General features: G+C 37.7%; 2 protein-coding genes across 12 annotated transcripts in view; one reads left to right on the top strand and one right to left on the bottom strand.

Moving 5' to 3' along the window:
* The window catches only part of angptl1a (angiopoietin-like 1a), a 61,895-nt gene extending 42,791 nt beyond the window's left edge, over nt 1-19,104 (top strand). The window contains exons 4-7 of the mRNA XM_052010762.1: nt 2,136-2,329; nt 8,772-9,042; nt 14,914-15,105; nt 17,479-19,104. Coding sequence (XP_051866722.1) covers nt 2,136-2,329; nt 8,772-9,042; nt 14,914-15,098 — 650 coding nt within the window. The 3' untranslated portion in view covers nt 15,099-15,105; nt 17,479-19,104. The remainder of the gene's footprint in view (nt 1-2,135; nt 2,330-8,771; nt 9,043-14,913; nt 15,106-17,478) is intronic.
* Nucleotides 1-23,829, bottom strand: part of ralgps2 (Ral GEF with PH domain and SH3 binding motif 2) — a 385,220-nt gene that overhangs the window by 159,025 nt on the left and 202,366 nt on the right. The window lies entirely within an intron of this gene.

Here is a 23,829-nt window from a genome sequence, read left to right as displayed (position 1 = left end):
ATTGAAATCTTCTTCATTAGTACTTTCTAAATCTTCTTTGCTTGATGAATGCTGGGATATTTGGCATCTCCGTTTCCAAAACTTTTGTTTTGGACTTTTCCTTCCATAAGAATACACAGCAGACACCAAAGATGGAAGGTGTTATGCACTGTTTCTTGGCAGCTCTACACAACCAATGTTTCACTGCTAGAGATTAACATGTTGAGAATACAAACCCATACATCAGCAACTGAAACCTTTCCTCTTTGATTGGCTAATTTATTATAAATTGAAAATGTTGGAAAAACTCAGAAGGTCAGGCACAATCTGTGGAAAGAGAAACATAGTTAATATTTCGGGTATAAGACGCCTTCATCAGAATCAGGAAAGAGGGTAAAACTTGTTTTTCTTTCCACAAATTGGGCCTGCTCTTCTGAGTTTTCCAGTATTTTCTGCTTTTGTTTCAGATTGCAGGCAGATGCGTTTTTATTTATATTTCAACTTAATTTATTGTTTGGGCCAAGTCTGTGTCTGCCTTTATAATGTGCACATTGAATTCTTCACTGAGAGAAATGTCTGAAACAATGGACCCAAGAGAGCAAAGTCAAATGAATGAGTCCTAGTCCTAGGAGTCATACAGCATAGAAATAGACTTGTCAGACCAATGTGTCTGCACTGCCCATCAAAAGCTCATCTAAGTAATCCCATCTTTCCTCTTGCATTCCCATCAACTCAATCCCAACTCACCCACTCCCATTCTCCTGCCACACACCTAAACTAGGGGCACAAGCACATCTTTGGCATGTGGGAGGAAATCAGAGCACACAGGAGAAACTCACATGGTCACAAACAGAAAGTGCAAACTCCACACATTCAGCACTAGAGATCAGGATTGAACCCAGGTCTCTAAGGCCATGAGGCAGCAGCACTAAATGTTGCACCAGAGCAATGTCAAAATGCTTTGACCATTTCCAGTAAACTGTTGTTGGGTCTGATCATGTGTGAAGACACAATGCCTTGCCCCATAACTACAGTTTTCTTGACACTAATGGTCAAGGGGAATAGATATTGCAAGGTAGATATTAGTTTATTGTAAAAATTAAACTTGATCTAATAAATGGATTGTGGCAACAGTTTCACCCATCATGAGTCAGTTCTCAATTATGTGTTTTCTCAAAAATTTAACTTTAAAAGAGAAAGTAAATTGAGAACAGAATAAATCTTCAACTGGTAGACAAAGAGTCACATCAACATTTTTAAGTAAAAAGCAGACATGGTACATTCACATTAATGCACCCAACTTCAGATAGGTACTCTGGCATAATGTGTAAAGCACAGCTGTGTGATAAATTTGTGCTTTTCTGGATACCAATTCCATCTGAATGTTACTGCTATTTCTATATCATGGATGCTTCTTTCTGTTACAAAGTGCATACATTTCTTAAGTTGCACTCTTTAAAAAGACTAAACTGCAATTTAAATTCATTTAAATTATGAAATGAACAGATTGAGCAAATGAGCAGATTGATTCAGGAAATACCAAATTTTGGCAAAATTACCATATAGGCCTCACTCATATCCAGATTTTATATTTAGTGGCTACGTTTTTAAAACGATGTCAAATCTCTTCAAAATCTGGATATTGCTTAATGATATGAGTAAACTCCCAGTGCAAAAGAAGAACTCCATATTGGTTTGATTGCTGGTTCTGGTATTTTCCCATGTTTCCCATGAATGGCAACCACAATTTGATATGGATTGGACGCCACTTGAACCAACACTGACAGTTAAGAATAACTACCTTTATGAATGTGTTACTCTGTAATGCTTTACTAATATTTTTCTTGGATTGTATATTCTGCAATTCTGTGTACCAAAACCAACAGTTAAAAAACAAGCAATAAAACATGAAGTCAGTGTATTTTTCTAATGAAGTGAGTCAAGATGTGCTGACACACTGCTGATAGAGCTAAAGCTGCTTATGAAACTTTGAATTTAAGGTTAAAAACAATCACTTTATATACTCAAACATTATGCAATATCTTTTTTTGCTTGAATGCACTAAGCAAAAAAATATTTATATAATTTTCTGATGGTCAGAGATAGAAAAGCTTGCACAAATATATGCAATTGGTGATCACTATCCCTTTACACAGGTCCATGGAAGGACTGCCACCATGTCCGGCAGGCTGGATATGCAAACAGTGGCATGTACTTAATCAAACCAGAAGGCACAGAGAAACTAATCCAAGTCTGGTGTGACCATAGCCATGATCAGGGGGGATGGACAGTCATCCAGCGTAGAGTCGATGGGGCGGTCAACTTCTTCAGGAACTGGGATAACTACAAGGTAAACTTTTTCAAAACTTTGTTCACATTGTTTTGTGGAAATCTGTGCTGAAGGTGAGTGACAACACACTTTAGTGTTCATGATGGCATATTCATGCCAGATTTGGTCATGGTAACTGTACAGCGCCCAGTTTCCACATTGAAAGCATGCCATTCTCCAGCTGCAGACAACCTTGCTTTTCTCAAATGCCAAAGGTTTTCAAAATTCCATGCGCGCAGGATACCCTGCAAATATTGACAACACGCCAGTGGAAACTAAGTCAAAAGCTTCCAAAAGGTATTATAACAACCAAATGGCGGAGAGCTCCATGGCCACAGATTAATTTTTTTATATTTGTGCTGGCATCAGAAACGTTATGCTTTAAAAACCAATCTATCCAAATTTCAGATGCACCAATTGAGATGCAGATTTTTGTGTCAAATCCTCAAATGCCCTTGGGAACCATTTGCAGACTTCAGTTTGAAAACCATGCTATGTAGCATTTTTATTTTTAGAGAGGTTATAATCATAGTCTTGTAATTTAGGGCAACTCTGTAAAGTGTGCTTGTCACATATTTTCCAATTTCAGTATGTTTGTAAATTTCTCAGAAACTGGAGTTAATATAAAAGTCAAAAAGCTTTTTCTTTTAGAAGTCATTCACAGGAGGTGGGCATTGCTGACATGGCTTATCATCCACATTAATTACCCTTAAGAATATAGTGATGAAGTGCCATCTTGAGCCACTTCAGTTTGTGTGATAGAGGTGTTTTCACAGTGGTTTTAGATAGTGGGTCCAAGGATTTTGACTTAGCAAAGATGAAGCAGCAGACATATTTCAAGTTTTAGATTGGTGTGTGGCTTGGGGAGGAACTTGAAGGTGATGACATTCCCTGTGGCCATTGTCCTTCTGGATAATAAAGGTTACTGTTTAAGAGAGTTTGTTTAATTAGCCTAGGCAACCTGCAGTACAACAACAGAAACTTTAATATGCCAATTGCAACACATCAAAGTAGCTGTAATCTCATTGATAAAGTCGCCTCTGATTTTCAAACCGCAGTCCAGTAAAACCACAGTGGAACTTCAGAACAGGGATTGTGCAGAATTTCTACTGCAGTAATATCATGAGTAGTACTAACATCATGAGTGGGTCAACAGGAGACTAGCTCCATTAAAATTACAGGTACAAACCGGTCATACACTCCCATAGAGCCCTATTAGATGCGGTTAGCTCAAAACCACCTGCTAAAATGTACAATGAGTTCCGGTCCTCTTAGCCAAACCACTTATAAGTCAGACATCCCAAGTCCCATATAAAAAGAGAATAATCAAACTGCTTGCCAACAACCATGTTCCAGTAGTTCCCCAGCCAAGCCACTAGGTTCAAAACATACCATCATGAAAAATCAAAGTCCATTTTGTCCAAAGAACTTCTGCGGCACACTCACCAAAAGTAAATGTATGTTGAAGTGCTGCTATTCAAGCCAAAGGATTCAAATAAACAAAAAATGTAAAGCCCAAACTGATCAGATATCCACACAAGAAACGGCTGGCAGAAAGAACTGATACTTAATATGTTACTGCACCAAGTGATAATGGTAGCTAGACTAAACAATTCGAAAGGATGTTTTTCATGGCTGACCAATGTGATAATATGTATTCTTAACCATGAATGTTCTTCTCATGAAAGCCCTGTTCTGAATCTGCATATTATTGATTTCTCTGAATAAATTCCTTCATTGTTTATCCAAGTTAGAAATCTCCATATTTCAGAAGTTAAAATTTCACTTACAAAAAACAGGTCCTTCAGCCCAGGCAACTCAATTATTAACCAGATTTGAAGTATACTATAACATGGTTTACATGGACTTCAGTAAGACTTTTGACAAGATTCCGCAAAGTAGGCTGGTCCAGAACATCAAGGCAGAGCGTATCTGAGTCATGCTGGCAAAGTGGATCCAAAATTGGCTCGGTGATAGGAGGCGGAAGGTAGTGGTGGATGGGTGTTTTTCTGACGAGAAGTCTGTGAGTAGTGGTGTACCACAGAGATCGGTGCTGGGACTTTTGTTGTTTGTAATATATAAAATGACTTGGATGACAACGTTGGTGATCTGATTCACAAGTTTGCAGATGACATGAAAATGAATGGAGTCATAGTTAGCAAAGAAGTTCATCTAAGGATAGAGTAGGACATGGATCAGCTGGAAAGTAGGACAGAGCAATGGCAAATAGAAATTAAGCCAGTCAAGTAAAAGATAATGCACTTAGAAAGGTGAAATTAAACAGCAGGAAAATCACAAATCAAATTGAAAAGCATTGATACTTTAAGTAACATAGAGTCAGAGTGATATAACACAGAAACAGGCCCTCTGGCCCACTGATTCAGCATTGACAATCAACAACCCATTTACACTAATCCTTTATTAATCCCATTCTTCATTCTCCCCACAATCTCATCAACTCCACCTCCCCCCCCCCACCCCACCCAGATTCTACCACTCACCTAACCACAAGGGGGTAACTTACGGCAGCCAATTGACCTACCAACCTGCACGTCTTTGAGATGTGGAAAGAAACTGGAGCACATGGAGGAAGCCCAGGAGGTCACAGGGAGAATATACAAACTCCACACAGACAGCACTCGAGGTCAGGATTGAAGCCGGTTCTCTGGCGCTGCGAGGCTGCGGTTCTCCCAGCTGCACTGCTGTGCCTCTCTATTTTTTTTAATTATATCTGTTAAACGGGTAGCTAATTATTTTCTACAAATCTAAACTAAATTATGAACTAAACAAATAAGCAAATTATTATGTGAGCATAATTTCCAATGAAATAGGGTTAGCAATAGAATTATGGGTCTGTGAAATCACAGCATTCTGGTAATTACGAAAATTTCGTTAAAATGTGACAGAGGTTTGTTTCTAACTGGTTTGAAGGTAATGATGTTTGCATTATGTTTTCACTTCTCATTCCAATAAGCAGTAACTGCAAGCAAGGAAAGTCAATTTGACTGTAATTCAATTTTGCAAAAGCAATCAATGAGCTTGAGCTCCGGCACCCAGGAATTAAACCTTACAAACTATATTATTCGTATTTAGCATAAAATAACATAATCTTGATTTTAAAAATATCTAACCCTGTCAAGAGGATTGAACTTTATGATCAGGAGCTAACATTTATTTCCTGCAAAGAGTTTAGGAATACAGAATCATTCCTGAGAACAGTCAGAAATAACCTAAAAGATCTTACCACCAGGCTCAAGGACAGCTTCTATACAGCTGTTATAAGATTATTGAATGGTCCCCTGGTATGATAAGATAGACTCTTAACCTTACAATCTAGCTCATTATGGCCTTGCACCTTATTGTCTGCCTGCACTGCACTGTAACTGTAACGCCCTTTATTCTGCATTTTGTTATTGTTTTCTCTTGAACTACCTCAATGCACTGTTGTAATGAAATGACCTTTCTGGATGGCATGCAAAACAAAGTTTTTCACTGTACCTCGGTACTTGTGACAATAATAAACCAATTTTATTTTGTTAGCCTCTGCTGTCTGTTTTGCACAATGCATGCCCTGTCCCAACACATCTTATCCAATCAGAATGTCCTTTTATTCCCAACTTTGTATTTTCCTTCAGCATCATTTCAAATGCACCTAAGTTACTTTGATGTGGTGCAAAGTTGTAAATACTGGTTTGTTGTTAAGGATAATATGCATTATTTGGAGTTATTAATGCATGAATTTCAGGAGTATAGTTGCTTGGGGTTATCTGCTTACCTTTTTTTAAAAAATTACATACTAGATTGGCTTGATACAAATCCAATCCAGGAAGGTGAAGATTAGCTCTTATATTGATTTGATTTCTATTCCCATTTAAAGCATATGGGTCCAGACTGTAGCTTTTATTGAACTCTTTTAAGGTACTCTGTACATGAGGTTTTCTTCAATAATTAATTTAAGAACTTTGTATAATCTGAGCAACATTTTAGTTCCATCCCAGCTCCAAAATAGAAAGAAATCTTAAGGGGATCAGCAATAACATAACCATTTGATTGCTGCAACAGTGAAAGGGCATTTTGTTCTCTATGTTCATTTACATGTGGCTGGATTATTGTTCATTTTATTTTCATATTTTGCTGGAAATATTCCTAAATCCTTTATATTGCTTCCCTCACCTTTCCTCCAATACTCTGATTTTCTGATTCAATTCATTTTCACACCATCTGGCATTCTACTGGTAAACAGACACATGGCAGATATGCAATTCAACACAGTGTGAAGTGTGCATTTTTATCAAAAGGATGAGGGCAGATGATATAAATTAAATGGTCTAATTTTAAAGGGGATACAGGAACAGGGACACCTGGGATTAATGTAAGAAAATCTTTGAAGGAAGCAGGCTAAGTTGAAGAGGCTGTTACAAAAAGAGAAGATCCTTGGCATTAAAATATAAAAAGCAATATTATCCTTAATCCTTTCAATGCAGCTTCCCAGGAGGAGCACAGAGTTGAAGTACCCATATATTTTACCTCAAATGAAGTACAGTGCTGTGTGGAGGGGAGAGTCCAACTGTGGGTACTTCACTTTCTCTTACCTATATCCATGTAAACTCTTCTTCAAAGAATCATCCAGTTCTCTTCTGAACTGATTATAGAAAGGGCCAAAGAAATTTACTGGAATGGTATCAGTCCCTAATAACACAAGACTTGAGGTATGTAAAGAAAGTAGAGAAGTTTGAGAATCGTGAGGTTATGTGAAGCATCCAAAATCATGAAGACACTGGAATAGATAAGGAAAAAAAAATGTTTCTGGCATCAGAATTCAGATTTCTGAACTTGCAAAGAACAAATGGCAAGAAAAGGAGACTTTCTTACCAAGCTGAGATGGGCATCTTGGTCTGCATGGATGAGTTGGGCCGAAGGGCCTCTTTCAGTGCTATATTAATTCATGACTTTATCTCTATCAATCCATGACTCTAGCAAGTTGTAATAATCTAAAATGCACTACCCAACAGATGATTCCATCTTAACTAAAAAGAGAATTGCAGTGAAATAATTTACAGGGTTATAGAGAACGTCTCCTTCTGTGACTGAAATATTCAATGAGTCTATTTACAAGCATGTTTGCTTAAACTGCATTTACTAGTGGCCTCAGTGAAACAGACTGCTGACTTCTGCCAAACTGGCTTTCTACATGGACAGATGAATATTAAGACCTTTACTAAGAATGCCCAAACTCATTTCATGCAAGATATTAAAATTAGACTTTTGTCCAATTAATCATCTCAATTATCACTGATGAAAACCCTGCACCCGATTTAGCGTCCACCACACATATCATTCAGAGTACTAAAATATTAATAGCATAATAAATGGAACATGGAAATTAAATTTTTGCACAATATAAAATATTTGGGTATTTGTAACAGGAAGTTGCATCCAAAGTAAACAGAGGTGCATGAAAAGCACCTATTTTCATGTTCATTTCCAAGACTTACAGAAGACCAGTCTTGTTAGGCTTCAACATGGTGAGCAGGCAAGACCGGTATTCAATGTTTTACTGCCAAAAGGTGCCAAGAGACATCAATGAAAAAAATCAACTTGATAATTCTGTATCAAACCATCAGAAAATAAATGCTGCAACTCTTGGAAGACAATAGAAATCAGAATTAAACAGTCACCTTAGCAATAAAAACAACTTGCCATATGTCAAAGTTGATCCTCAAATTTAGCTGATGAAAAATTGCAACAATAATGAGTATTTTCATTTGGTACAATGATCTAGTGTTTCCAAGCTTACCATCTAAATTCTCAACAATATATTGGCACCTCAAAGTGTTAGCTTAAATTGGGATACCGTTTCACAAGTTCCAAATTGCTGATTACCCTTTTTTGTTTCTCATGAAGTGGTCTAGCAAGCAAACTTTGCCAGTATATCCAATCACTGAAGCAATACTGTTGTGCCACCCTCTCCAGATATGCCACCTAAACATATCACACCAACAAAACAGTGCATTTTGACTATGGAGTGCACAGACTTTTGATTACATTTTGTTGTCATTTTGCTCAAACAAGTTTAAGCAATGAATGATGTCACTTTGAGTTAACATGTTAATCAATGGGGAAAAATGTAAATTCACAATTCTACTAGCCTAACTTTTCAAATCATTATTTCATTAACTTGTAGGCCAAGAAAATAATGTTGTTTATCCAAGTCATAACTAAAAAATTGAGATAACTATATGCCAATTTTCATAATTACAACTTGAACTTATTTTATAAAAGCAGAATAAGAGGCTTTGACCTAGTAAGTGGTGTCTCAAGTAATCTTAAATATACAAATCACATGTGCAATGTGCCGAAATAAAAAGCTTCTGCAGTTGAGAATGTACTGAATATTTTAACTGATTAATATATTAAACACATTGCAAATATTTTATCCTGATTAGATTCTATCTGATTTCAGAGAGGGTTTGGCAACATCGATGGTGAGCACTGGCTTGGACTAGAGAATATTTACAGGTTGACTGCACAGGGAAACTACAAGCTATACATTAAACTGGAAGACTGGAACGATAAGATAGTCTATGCTGAGTACACTGCCTTCAGAACGGAGGATGAAGATGATAACTATAGGTTACGCATTGGCAGCTATCAAGGGAATGCAGGAGACTCTCTAGCATGGCACAATGGCAAACAATTTACAACACTCGACAGAGACAGAGATTCATACTCAGGTACAGTTCTTAAGTAATATCAACAATGGTGTGTGAAGAGCATATTTAAAAACATAAAACAAAGTATAAATCACAGAGTATTATTTGTGAAGAATAATATAAAAACATTGGCTTAATTATAACCTTTTTTTTATTTTATCACTCATAAATTCTTTAGCTCACATAGATTTATTTGAAGCATTAATGTAGAACACCAGGTACTGTGGAATGTGACCCGATTTCAGTTCCAATTCCAAATTACTGAGTGCAATTGGAAAACAAGCAGGGAGATTGCTGATGCTGGAAAACTGCCTGGAGGTAGCTGCCTGCTTCTCCAACAGCAGTTACAGTGCCTCATTTATATTCTAGAGTTGCTGCCTGAGTTAAGGTTACCACAGTGAAGCTGCTGTGATATGAAATGAACACAAGAGGTGCCTTTATGAGAAATGTTCAAAACTATTACAGCAAAATTTAATACAATTGAAATTGACCACATGTACTAGACCTAATTGCATTTCAATTGTTATAACTTGTTAATCTGCACCTTTTAATAGTGAGCCTTACATTTGAAGTCAACAGCACACAGTACATGCATTTTAAGAACAGTTCAATTAAATGACATCCACATAACTTGTTTCAAACAAAATAAAAGTTCCCCTTCAATTCAATGATTAGGAAGTACCGTCATAATGTATTAATGAAACACAATTTTTTTTTTACCTAGTTCTCAGCTGGACCTGTTGGTAAGGACTGCTAAAAGAGTTAACAGATAAACCACTGGGGTCTATGACAACATACATGCATTTGAAAGCCAAATACAATTTAGGGCTCAGAGTATATGGAAAAACAGCATGTTCCACCAGGGGAATTTATGGCTTCAACATGTTTTGCGGGAAATCAGTCTGGAAAGGCCATCAAAAGCATTTTTATTTAAGAGCTTACAAAATTGCCTCAGCATCCCACAAAATAACATTTCTTTTTGTGTTTGGCGGGCAATGGTGGAAACGGATTAATGAAGCATGGTTTAAGTATAGATAAATGAAGCCTGAATCGTGCCAACCTTCTGACTATTATTAGAGTTGCCTTCATCGAGGCAAGTGAGGAGTAATTCATCAGACTCCTGATTTGTGCTGGGTCAATGCTGAGTAGGTTTTGAGGAGTCAGCAAGAAAGCAACTCACCACAGAATACTCTAACCTGATATTACAGCCTTGGATTTATGCAGATGGACACATTTCTGGATGTGATGTTTTCATTAAGGGATTCAATAATTGTAGTGACACTGAACATCAAGAGATGATTAGATTATGTCATGTACATGGTCACTGTTTCACGCTTGTGTGGCACAAGTGTTACTGCTGCTTTGTTCAGCTCAATCCTGATTATTTCAAGGGTCTTGATGCATTTGGCTGCAGACTTTTTCCAATATCTGTGAAGTTGTGATATAACTAAACACAGTAATATTTATTTGTTCACGCACAGCATGCTGCCACCCTAGTAACTCCAGCATTTATTGTCCATCCTTAATTGCCCCCAAACTGTGGAGGCAGTTAAAAGTTGACTACATTAGTGGATCCACATAGGCCATACTTGCTAAGGATGGCAGACTTCTTTCCTTAATGGACATTGATAATCCAGAAGTGAATCAATTAACAATTCCATATTTGGCTTTACAACATTGGGAAAAATATTGAAGCAGGTAATGTTGACTCTGAACACTGTACAACAATGTTTTGAAGCAATATGACTGACAGCCAACAAAGACTATATCTCCTCCTTTGCTGGGTCTGTATTTAACAGTGAAGAGTGTTCCAGTGGATTCACAATGATTTCACCTTAATTAGTGTGCTTCTTGATGTCATACTTGGTAAAATAGTGTCAATGACAAAGGCTGTCATCCTCACTTCAGTTCTGCAATTCAGCTCTTTTATCCACATTTGAACAAAGGTTATACTAAAGTCTAGGTGAAGGAGTCCCAGCTGAACCCAAAATGACATTGATGACTAGGTTACTGGCAAGTGCTGCTTGATAGTATTGTCAACAACTTTCATCACTTTGCTGATAACTGTCAATCCAGTCATTGGGTAGTAATGGTAAGAAAGGATTTTCCTGGCTTAATGGTAATGGCTCAGTGTGTGATATACTAGGCCATGAGGTTACAAATGTGGTGGAATACAAATTTGCTGTTGCTGATCATACCTCATGGATGCCCATTTTTGGGATGCTAAATTTGATCTGAACAGATCTGAATATCATCAAGAATAATGTGAGTGTCGGACAACCAATTTTATTGTTTTTGTTTGTTTCAATTAAATAGCTTGCCAGATCATTTAAGAAGGGAGTGAAAGCTCAACCACACTGCTGTGGATCTGGGGTGAAACACTTAGTAAAGTTGGCAGTTTTCCTTCCATAGAGAGATTTATATGACAATACAATAGTTTCAAGACCACTGTTATCTAAATGTTTTAATCAACAAGCTGCTAAGATGGGCTAAAGACTCATGTCTGTAAATCATTAATGCACACCTCCAGATGACTAATCCAACAGCATAATCATTATGCTAGCATACCCTTATTTATGTTCTAAGCTAAGGGTATGTTCCTTTGCCAATCTGCACATGGCTCCTGTAACAAATCCAAAGATTACTTACAACATTCTATATTTTAATTTGAACCTTAGCTTCTTGAATATTTTCAAAAGAACCTCATTTTGAGTTCTATGACTCACACCCCCACTCAGACACATCATCTGGTACTCCAGCCATGTTGAGATATCCTTAACCACAGCATCAGGAATACAACAAATCCCTTGAAACTCAATGCTAGTTGCACAAAACTGTACCTCCTTGACAATACTATCCTCTACCACTATTGTATTCCTCTTCACAATAATTGAAAATCAAAAAATTACAAGATCATGGAAATCTGAAATAATTAATAATTATGATGAAAACAAACTCTATTTCTCCTCCCTTTTCCAGCTTTATCTGTTGATTGCTTCCATCAATTTCTGCTCTTGTTTCATTTTCACTCCTACCCAATGCCATGATCAGTTTGTGGATTCAATGTGCAGAGTTCACTCTCACCCACACAGGCTACTATAAACTCATATCTGTTGGCTAAGGGCAAAAGCAAGGCTCCAAAGCATTGCACCTGGAGTCTCCTTATCCCCAAACTCATAGTCACAACCTCTAATTACCAGGCGCAGAATTAACTCGAACTACATACCAAAGCAGTGTGACCAATATTTGGATTAATGGAACTGCCTGCCTGATGTTCCAAAGTGCCTACAACTCAGAATTCAGCTTAACAGCTCAGAACTGATATTCCTCAGAATACAGACTTATTGCAGAGGTGACTGTCTGGGATCACAATTCTCTAAACTGTCCTCACTGCATAGGTACATGAGCAATCCTCCAATCCTGCCCAGTTACAGATGGCACCCAATCTACCACCAGGGAGAACTGAAAATTGATGGTTAGACCCTCTGCACTTACCTTTTAACATCCTGGGATACATTTCATCAAATTTTCAATGACATGGAGCCCCTTAAAACTGCCTGCCTCTGTTGTTGTGAAATATGAAAATAAGATGAAATAAACGTAGGAATCATGATAAAGATACTTACACTTGTGGTTGACAGTGAAGCAGAAAGCTTTAAACTACAGGAAGAGATGCTTTACTCAACTGGGCAGGAAAGTGGCAAATGGAATTTAATCCAGAGAAGTACAAGGTAATGCATTTGGGGAGGTGCAAAAACACAAGGGAAAATGGAATGCCCTGACTGGTTATTGAGTGGTGTGGAGGCACAGAAGGATCTTGGAGTATATATCCACAGATTCACAGAGCTAGCAGGACAGATTGTTGCAAAGGCATACAGGATGCTTTCATTTATTACCCAAGGAGCAGAACATTAAAGATGAGAGTTTACACCATAGCTTTCACTCTGCACATGGTTCTGGTCACCAAGAAAGACAAGGTTACACTGGTGCAGAGGAGATTTATAAGAATGTTGCCAGGACTGAAAAACTGTAGCTAAGAGGAAAGAAAAAAACATATTTAAAATAAATGACAGAAGAATTAGTTGGGAGGTGATGAAATATCTTTTCACTCAAAGGGTAGAAGGCATCTGGAACTCACCCCCAAAAGAGTAGGAGAGGTGAAACCCTCTTCACATCTAAGAAGCATTTGCATCTGTACTTGAAGAGCTATGACCTGCAGGGTACCCACTAAGAGCTGGAAGATGGGATTAGGCTGATGAGCTCTATTGTGACATCACACACACCTGGACAAAATTTGTGGCGAGTTTTCTTTATTCTATAGGTCTGTATTTGCTTTTTAAAAAATAACTACATATTAAAAATAACAACATATCTAGTTACACTGAAAAAATCAAAAATATTAACACTTAACTTACTTCTGCCACTCCTTTCTACATTGTGATTTTTCTCTATATGCTCTTAGCCTCACTGCCTTTCCAGAGCTTTGCTCTGTTTCATTTCCTTCCCAGGGCTCCATTTTCAGCTTCATCTAAGGCATCTTCTTTGGTCCTGCTCTCAGTTTTGCCCTTGGTGTCATGCCCAATTGCTTATCCACATTACTGAAACAGATCATTTGGTCATTACGACATTACTGGCTGTGGGATCTTGTATGCAAATTGTTTGTTATGTTTCCTATATCATTGAAGTTAATAGACTTAACTTCAGTGCTATAGTTAAAATACCTCAATTGCTAAAAAATGCCTTCAGTCAGCTTGAGGTGGCAAAAGGCATTCTAGGGCAAATTCTTTATTCAAACTGAAAACCGTAGCAAGACCAGGGAAGCAGTAGTAATGTAGAATTGGTTGGTGCACAAGGTTTCTCTAATAATGTTGGCAGAGAAATTGTAAGGTTCAAAACAGAGACCTTATAATGCCATCATTGGCAAGACCGTGTAATTGCAGCAAAAGAAGTTTGCCTTGCTCAGATTCTGCAAGGGAATATCAGCATCACTGAAGATGCTGTCAAATGTTCACTGAATTTTTCAATTATGCACTTCGATGCTCGGATCTCCATACAATCCAACTCCCAAGTATGGAGATGCAGCAATTTCTCAGCACTTAAACTGGGAATCTGTCCAAGATACCTGTGTCTGGTTCCACCTTTCACACATTTACAATTTGTTTTAACTTAGTGTCTTAAATACTTTTAATTGTTTAAATGCATTTTAGTGTTGTTTAATATTTAAAAAAACATTTCTAATATTTCATAATAGTTTGGGTATTTTAAATCAGATTTGCAATGTTTATGAATATTTCTGAATGCCATCCATCTGGATAAGCCAGAGGCACAATTTAAATGGTTCTCAAAGACTCTACTCGTAGTTTCATGGGCAGGGATTGCTCTGCGTGATAGCAATTACAAGTGAAAGGTCCTATTCATTGAACAGGATCTCACCACTGAGGATAAAGCAAACTTGTTGAGGGTAAACTGACCCCAGGGAACATGTTAAAGGTAAATGCAGACTTGGTGTTTAGGTCAACAGCACAGGTGGTTACAAAGACATACAGAATGTTTTCATTACCCAAGGAGCAGAACAATAGAGCTGGGAGGTTAGACCACAGCTTTCACTCTGTGGTCATTTTGAATGTTCAGATTGATATTATGACAGTTAAATTTGTCTGGGAGAGTATGCAGATTTCAACATTTTTCATTTTCTGATGGAGTTAGGTTGAATAAATGAACTTTTAATAGACAAAAATACTTTGTTCCATCAGATTAACTGTTCTTTTGCACAGGATAAATGTTTTATCACTCATATTCCAGCTACTTTAAATACAAGTTTGGATTCACTGTATTAAATAGCTGGGACCTTATGCTGGAAGATGTATAATCAATTTTCTATTCCTTCCTTAGGTAACTGTGCTCACTTCCATAAAGGTGGTTGGTGGTACAATGCCTGCGCACACTGTAATTTGAATGGAGTATGGTATCGTGGAGGTCACTATCGCAGCAAGTATCAGGATGGACTTTACTGGGCTGAATTTCGAGGAGGTTCCTACTCTCTTAAAAGCGTAGTAATGATGGTCAAACCTGAATAACACACTGGTAAATAAGTCACATGTCCCCCATGAATACAATCATTAAAAAAGACTAAAAGTGTAGGTTGTTTCAAATGCAGGTCATGTGCTTTGTTAAAAAAGCATTATGTTTTACAATGTTGACAAAACATTTAATTTTTTTACCTACATAAATGGATTCATTACCTTATAAAATACTACAGAAAGCAAGGATCCTTAAAGTGCTATGCACATCTGCATTCAACAAACAATTTGCACTATAAAGGAAATGCTACTTTTCTGATACAGGACAGCATTACATATGTGCCATGAATTTAACCAGATTATTTTGTAACCCAATAAAACCACAATGTTATGACTAATCTTTGGATTATATTAATACTATATTTTATTAAAACAGACAATTGTTTGTTTAATAATCTGCTGTCAGACCCATCAACTTTATTCTAATAACATCCACAGAATCTACAATATTTTTTTGTAATGCTGAAAACATTGAAAGGTAGAATTGAAATAAACACTTTACATTATGTCTTTCATGTATAGAAGGTTAATTTTAACAGAATCTTTGTGGACAATTAAATTATCTCCATTGATTATGAATACTAATCCTCCTGAATTAGATGAAAAGATTTAAAACTAGGGATTAAAACAATTTGTCATGTGTCCTTATAAAGTTTGAAATTTGAAAACATGATCAATGTTAAATATAAAATCCTCACTATAAGAAATATTTATACCATATTTGAGTATTTGTCACAACATCAATTTTTCTTTACAATGAAAATGTATTTACATCCACTCTGAATTAATTTTAGTCCAAGTCGAAAGATCACCTGTCCAAATGATTCTTACTCCTAACTTGCAAATGTTTCTGTTGTGAAAGCCTCGTTTATCTGGACCAGAAAAGTTTGGTTTAAATTTGCATTACAGAAATGTCCGTTGTACAGATTTTCATTTGGAGAAAGGAACCACCAATAACAGAAATGTGACACTCGGATTGCCAATGATTTTTTTTTATTTCTCAAATAGGTAAAGAGAAGAACTTTCAAATTGTACAGAGGTTTTCCAACATTTTTAATCAAACAAATGGTCAAGCTGTCTTGCACAAATTAGCAACTTTAATTAATTTTGATTAACTCTACCAATGTGTTGTATGAAAGGAAGTTTATGCTTTGAACTCTATAAAGGAGTTCATCTGAGAAGCAGTGTCTGCCAAACTGTGTAGAACTTGAATTTGGCTCTGATGTTTGGTTCAAATCGATTGCTTTGGTCCAACAGTTCAAGCAGGTGCACTTACATTTACTTATATCCTAAATCAAGACTTTTTTTTAAACCTACCTGTGCAGGTATTGTTATGAATGGCTGTAACTGTACCATAATTGATTAAATTACTTACTTCTAAATAATGTAAGACTCAACAATATACTAAAAAGCCACAATGCCCAATTCCAACAATTCCATTGGCAAATCCCCGCTTTTTGGACAATCTGCATACTAGAAATATCAAAAGCACATTTACTCTGAATAGGGAGGGTGCTATGCAAACCTGCTCAAGATATTCAAACTTTTAAAGGTGATTTCAATTAATTTCCAATTGGTGCATTGCATGTGGTAATCTTTAGTTAATTTAGAATTTCTTTCCACCAGCCTTTAAAATGCAAAAATAAGCAATAGAAATTAACAATACCATTTGATCTATTAGATATGTTATTTGCAACTCAGTTTGAACATTAACAATATTTATGCAATGTTAATCAATTTCTTTCTCTGATTTGTAAAATGATTAGGGCATATCCCTCAGTGTGAAGGAGTGCTACATAACATGAAAGCTATTGGTACTTCATTGATTGAACAAAATTATTTTAGTAATCATCAGGTAGGAATTATTAACCCTGAAAGCATTCAGCCGGCCATTGTTAATCAGAAACAAATAAAATGGCTGAACTATAGAGAGAACTATTAGAATTTTCTCAAATGCTCAATTTCACCTGAAATGCTACAAACAATGTGTTCATCATGAACATCACCATATCAGAAAATTAGACTAGTAAATTAGATTACTGTGAGCATCTAACCAGAGAAGGTAGGAAGAAACCCCCTCTTCAGGAATAAAGTAACATTTTCACTCATTAAGGAAAGTCTGTCATTGTCTGAAACTTATTTCATTACACTTGTACTTGATCAACACCCAGTGAAGAGAATCACTGCATACCATGGTAGGGCTATGGTATGGAGACCATATCCCATGAGAGACATGCAACAAAATCATAAGCATGTCCTTTATAAGAAGTTTTCCAAAATACCAAGTTGTTCATAACACTGGGGATTCCCCAAAGTAGCTGATAACTGATCAAAATGGTAACTAATGAATGATGTTATTGTTGGTTTATTCATACAGCTGAACCAAGATTCCCAAAGTATTATGGAACCTACAAGGACAACACTTGTATCATTTGAAGAATGTACAACTACTGTATATCAACAACTCGTACAACAATACGTAAACATTTACAAAAGCATTTCACTAAATCAGATTATACATCTACTACATTTACAAGAAGGCGCAATAAAGAACCTGTTAAACTTAACAACTACATTATTTGTCCAAACTAAGCTTCGCTAAATTTCAACTATAAATCAATGATAATGTACCACTACTTATTTCATTTGAATTTACTGATAGCACATTAGTTCCGTAAAACCATCCTTTCGTGCTTGCAGTCAGGCACAATCGGACACAATTTAATATCCAGTGAATTATTGTCTGTTTATTGCAAAACTATTGATTGCTGTTCAGTGAACTATTCAAAGACACAGATGTTTCTACTTGAGGGGGTATCCAAAACCAGATATCATAATTATATGACAGTATGGAATAAATCCAGTATGGAATTCACCAGACATGTCTTAAAATGTGAAAGCTCCACCACTAGAAGAGACTAGAGTTGTTAACAAGCACAATAAAGGGGAAGCTAGATAAGATACAAGAAGAAATAAATAGAAGGATATGCTTATGAAGTAGATGGTAGTGCAAGAGGACACTTGCGTGGAACCCAGGCACTGTTAGAGATAAATGAGCTGAAAGGCTACATTTCCTACTCTAAATTCTAGAAAATACCATGCACATTTAAATGGTGAAGGGTTATCATTTAAAAGAGAAGAAATTTAGAATATATTTAGATCTGTTCAAGCGCAACAATTAAATTCAGTTAACTTGCTCTAATGTAGACGATATGACCAATTATAAGAGAGGATAATACAAACAGAACTGGGTTGCAGAATTTCAAGAATGGGTTCTGGTCAAGTCTGGTTGCTTAAATATGACACTTGGGGGTAAAAACAACAGGTGTAAATACAAGATTAATATGAACTCATGAAAATACACAATCTTAAGTTTTCAGCAAAAATATCTGCTTTTCTCATTTACTTAATTCAAACCCAAAGGATAAGGACAAACCATGAACATCTGATGTTTCAATTTCCAACTCTGTAACTTGTTAATATCTTAATTTTTCATTACATCCTTACTTTTCTTTTACACAACATATTTATATATTATTTTTCCTCTCCAAAAAACACGATGTCAACTCCAAAATTGACAAGATTGCACCAAACTCCTTGTTTGAATCACTCTAACTGGGTCACCAACCCTCCACATTCCAGTTCCTTTCATTGACTGTCTCCACTACCCTTAAATACAATGAGTTCCAGATCACTACTTTCTACCTGAACCCATTTTTTATGTCCTCCATGTCTTTTGCCGATTTTGACTCCATGTTGTTTGCTCTGATGGGAACGTCTTCCCTCTATTTAGCCGATCTAAACCCGCCATGATCTTGTAGACTGCTATTAAATCTTCTCTCAACCTTCCTCATTCTGAGGAGAACAATCCCTTCTTCTTTAATCTAACACTGCATTTGATATATCCCAAAACTGGATCAATTCTAGTAAATTTCTTCTGTACCTCTCAGATCTCCTGATCCTTCATTACGGTGCAGTGATCAAAATTGGATCCAATATTTCAGCTGTAGCCAGCCAGTGTTTTATGAAGATGCCATGTTCTTGTATTCTATGCCAGAAATGCAACAAGTCCTTTATTCAATCACTCTCAATACACACACACATACAGGTAAATCAGCAGGAAGAATAAGTTTTACACTCTTTGGATACAATGATAACACAGGACAGGTATTTGATAACTGGTTAAATGTAACCATCTCCTTCATTGCCTTCACTGGTAGGGGTGTTGCGATTAAGAATAAGGAAGTCATGCTGCAGCCATATAAAACGTTAGTAAGACCAGTATTGCATGCAGTTCTGGTCACCCATTATAGGAAGGATGTGGAAATTGTGGAGATGGTGCAAAAGAGGTTGACCAGGATGCTGCCTGGACTAAAGGGTATGAGCAATAAAGAAAGGTTGGACAAATTTGAGTTGTTCTCCCGAGAGTGTCAAAGGCCGAGGGGAGACCTGGTGGAGGTTTTTAAAATTATGGGAAGCATAGATTGGGTAGACAGTCAGAATCTTTTCCCCAGGGTAGAAATATCAAACACCAGAGGACATGCTTTTAAGGTTTTGGGGGGGGGGGGGGGGGGGGGGGGGCGCGGGATGGTGGTGGCGGGTGGTCAGGGAAGAATTTAAAGGCGAGGTGAAGGGCAAATTTTTTTTTATGCAGAGTGGTAGGTGCCTGGAATAGGTTACCAGGGGTCACAGTGGAAGCAGGCAATTTGGTGGAGTTCAAGAGACTTTGAGATAGACACATAAATAGGAAGGGAATGGAGGGATATGGAAGATACACAGGAGGAGGATATTTAGTACAAAATTGGCAGCAAGGTTGGCACAACATCTTGGGCCAAATGGCCTGTCCCTTGCTGTATTGTTTTATGTTCTCTCTCTTAATTCTGTAACTTCCCTGCCAATACGCTTGTCTATCTACCTCTTGCTACTTGGTAGCTAAAATATCACCTGCGGTGTCAGAGTACCTTTCTCGCTTCTCAATTCCAATCCAAACAGATTCTGTCCTTATTCCTTCAAGGGCGTACTTTCACTCAAAACAGCCTCTAATACAGAGTTCTTCTTTGAGACTAGAACACACCCTGCACTTTCAATAGGCATCTGCTTACAATCCTAAATTCTGTCTTGCTGCATGATAGCCAACTCTTAAAACATTGAAATTTTTATGGATCATGTCTCTCCAAAGCTCTGGTGACTCCTCCTCCTCTCCAAGCTCAGAAGTCCTGTGCTTGAGCTTGATCATATTCCTTTACAAGGAGGTTGAGTAATATTGACATCTGACCTGTCAATCATGGAAGAACATTTGTATAAACAGGGACTATAGCCAAATCCAACCAAGTCCATCATTTCATATTTCACCTCAACAACTACTGAGCACATGTTCACCTCAACAAAAGGTTTTACTGCGATGAAGTACATGATCCATCTTCAGTATCCTTGTGTGATACTTAACTACACTTTGACCTTTTACAATTACCTTAAAAATAATAGGGAGTTACTGTAATTGTTATAATTATCTATTTTCAAGACCATAGAACAACAAAAATTGAACATTAACTTACCTGTTTCTGAAAATTTCTGCAAAGTTATTAACGTAATGTTTCAAGTAAAGGACTAGCTATTCATTTTTGAAATAACTGCAATGGCCTGCATGTTTTCCTCAAGTACACCTTGCCTCTACCCTTTGTCAAATATTGTTCTCATGGAAAAATATTCTGTTAAAAATAAAGGCAAATGTTTTCACACCAGATTTTGTTTTTCCTGAATGAGCTGTCGAATTGCAAAATGGCTGAATTCATTAATACTGACTAGTAAAAAAGGCTGTCTTAAAAATCAGCTTTAACAAAACCAGTAATCAAAATGAAATATAAACACAAAATACTGCAGAAAATGGAAACCTGAAATTAAACCAGAATTTTCATGAAATTCTCAGCACATATATTGCATTTAGGAAAGAAACCCCAAAATGCAGGTTTCTGGCATTTCATCAGAACAAAACCTTGAGCCCAGTTGCTGAGAAACATTCTACAAGCTTCCATTCTGTACATTCACATTGGAAAATGGATCAATAAGACCAGAGAGTTAAATGCATGGCTCAAAGATTGGTGTGGGAGAAGTAGGTTTGAATTCGTGGGACACTGGCACCAGTACCGGGGAAGGAGGGAGCTGTTCCGTTGGGATGGGCTCCACCTGAACCATGCTGGGACCAGGGTCCTGGCAACCACATAACTAAGGCTGTAGAAAGGGCTTTAAAATAAATAGTAGGGGTGTGGGTAAAACAGATTGGAAAAATATAGATAAAGTAAAAGGGAAGGAGAGTGCAGGAGAGGCTACTCTAGTCTCCAGAATAAAGAATAAGACAGAAAGTTTAGAAAGGGATAAGAATTTAACTTCAGGCAACATGGAAACAAATTTGAGAAGAACTGTGAAGAACAAAGGTATTTGAATGCATACAGTATATGAAATAAGGTAGATGAGCTTATAGCGCAGTTAGAAACTGGCAGATATGACATTGTGGGCATCACAGAGTTGTGGCTGAAAGAAGATCACAGCTAGGAGCTAAGCATTCAAGGATACACATTCAATCGAAAAGACAGGCAGGTGGGCAGAGAGGGTGGAGTAGCTATGTTGGTAACAAGTGAAATCAAATCCTTTGCAAGAAGTGATATAGGATTAGAAGATGCCGAATCCTTGTGGGTAGAGTTAAGAAATTGCAAGGGTAAAAAGACTCTGATGAGAGTTATATACAGGCCTCCAAATAGTAGCCAGGATGTGGGGTACAAATTGCAACAGACAGAAAAGGTATGTAAGAAGGGCAATGTACGGTGGTCATGGGGGATTTCAATATGCAGATAGATTGGGAAAATCAGGTTGGTACGGGATCCCAAGAGAAGGAATTTGTAGAATGCCTATGAGATGGCTTTTTAGAGCAGCTGGTGGTCAAGCCCACTGGGGAAAAGACAATTCTGGACAATTGTCCAGTGTTGTGCAATGAACCAGATTTAATTAGGAAGCTTAAGGTAAAAGAACCCTCAGGAGGCAGTGATCATAATATGATAGAATTCACCCAGCAGTCTGAGAGGGAGAAGCTAAAATCAGATATATCCGTATGACAGTTGAGAAAATGTAACTACAGAGGCATGAGACAGAAGCTGGCCAAAGTTGACTGGAAGGGGACCCTGACAGGGATGACCATAGGGCAGCAATAGCAGGAGTTTCTGGGAGTAATTCGGAAGACGCAGGATCAGTTCATCCCAAAGAAGCAGCAGCATTCTAAAGGGAGGATGAGGCAACCGTGGCTGACAAGGGAAGTCAAAGACAGCATAAAAGCAAATGAGAGGGCATACAATATTGCAAAAATTATTGGGAAGCAAAAGGATTGGGAAGCTTTTAAAAACCAACAGAAGGCAACTAAAAAAAGCAGTTAGGAGAGAAAAGATGAAATATGAAGGTAAGCAAGCCAATAACATAAAAGAGAATACCAAAAGTTATTTCGGATATACAAAGAGTAAAAGAGAGGCAAGAGTAGACATCGGACCGCTGGAAAATGACGCTGAAATGGCGGATGAACTGAACAAGTATTTTGCGTCAGTCTCTACTGTGGAAGACACCAGCAACACGCCAGAAATTCGAGACAGTCAGGGGGCAGAAGTGGGTATAGTCGCTATTACCAAAGGTGCTTGGGAAGCTGAAAGGTCTGAAGGCGGACAAGTCACCTGGACTGGATGGACTATACCCCAGGGTTCTGAAAGAGATTGTGGAGGCATCAGTAGTGATCTTCCAAGAATCACTGGAGTCAGGAATGGTTCCAGAGGACTGGAAAATCGCAAATGTCACTCCACTCTTTAAGAAGGCAGGGAGGTAAAACATAGAGAACATGGACATTACAGCACAGTATAGGCCCTTTGACCCACGATGTTGTGCCGACATTTTTATCCTGCTCAAAGATGTATCTAACCCTTCCCTCCCACATAGCTGCATGAATGATAGAAAATGGAGGGCTATCTAGGTTTCTCTTAAATGTCCCTAATGTATTTGCCCCCACAACCTCTGCCGGCAGTGCGTTCCACGCACCCACCACTCTCTGTGTAAAAAAATTACCCCTGACATCCCCCTTATACCTTCCTCAAATCACCTTAAAGTTATGTCTCCTCGTGTTAGCCATTGTCGCCCCGGGAAAAAGTCTCTGACTGTCCACTCGATCTATGCCTCTTATCATCTTGTACACCTCTATCAAGTCACCTCTCATCCTCCTTCTCTCCAAAGAGAAAAGCCCTAGCTCACTCAATCTATCCTCATAAAACATGCTCTCCAATCCAGGCAGCATGCTGGTAAATCTCCTCTGCACTCTCTCTAAAGCTTCCACATCCTTCCTGTAATGAGGCGACCAGAACTGAACACAATACTCCAAGTGTGGTCTAACCAGAGTTCTGTACAGCTGCAACATTACCTTGCGGCTCTTGAACTCAAAACCCGACTAATGAAGGCCAACACACCATACGCCTTCTTAACAACCCTGTCAACCTGCGCAGCAACCTTGAGGGATCTATGGACGTGGACCTCAAGATCCCTCTGTTTCTCCACACTGCTAAGAGTCCTGCCATTAACCTTGTATTCTGCCTTCAAATTCTATCTTCCAAAGTGTGTCATTTCACACTTTTCTGGGTTGAGCTCCACTTCTCAGCCCAGCTCTGCATCCTATCAATGTCCTATTGTAATCTTCAACAATATTCTA

The sequence above is a fragment of the Pristis pectinata genome, chromosome 3 (genome assembly GCF_009764475.1).
Source record: "Pristis pectinata isolate sPriPec2 chromosome 3, sPriPec2.1.pri, whole genome shotgun sequence".
NCBI lineage: Eukaryota > Metazoa > Chordata > Chondrichthyes > Rhinopristiformes > Pristidae > Pristis > Pristis pectinata.
The sequence above is the reverse complement of the archived record's forward strand: the minus strand, read 5'-3'. Positions and strand labels throughout refer to the sequence as shown.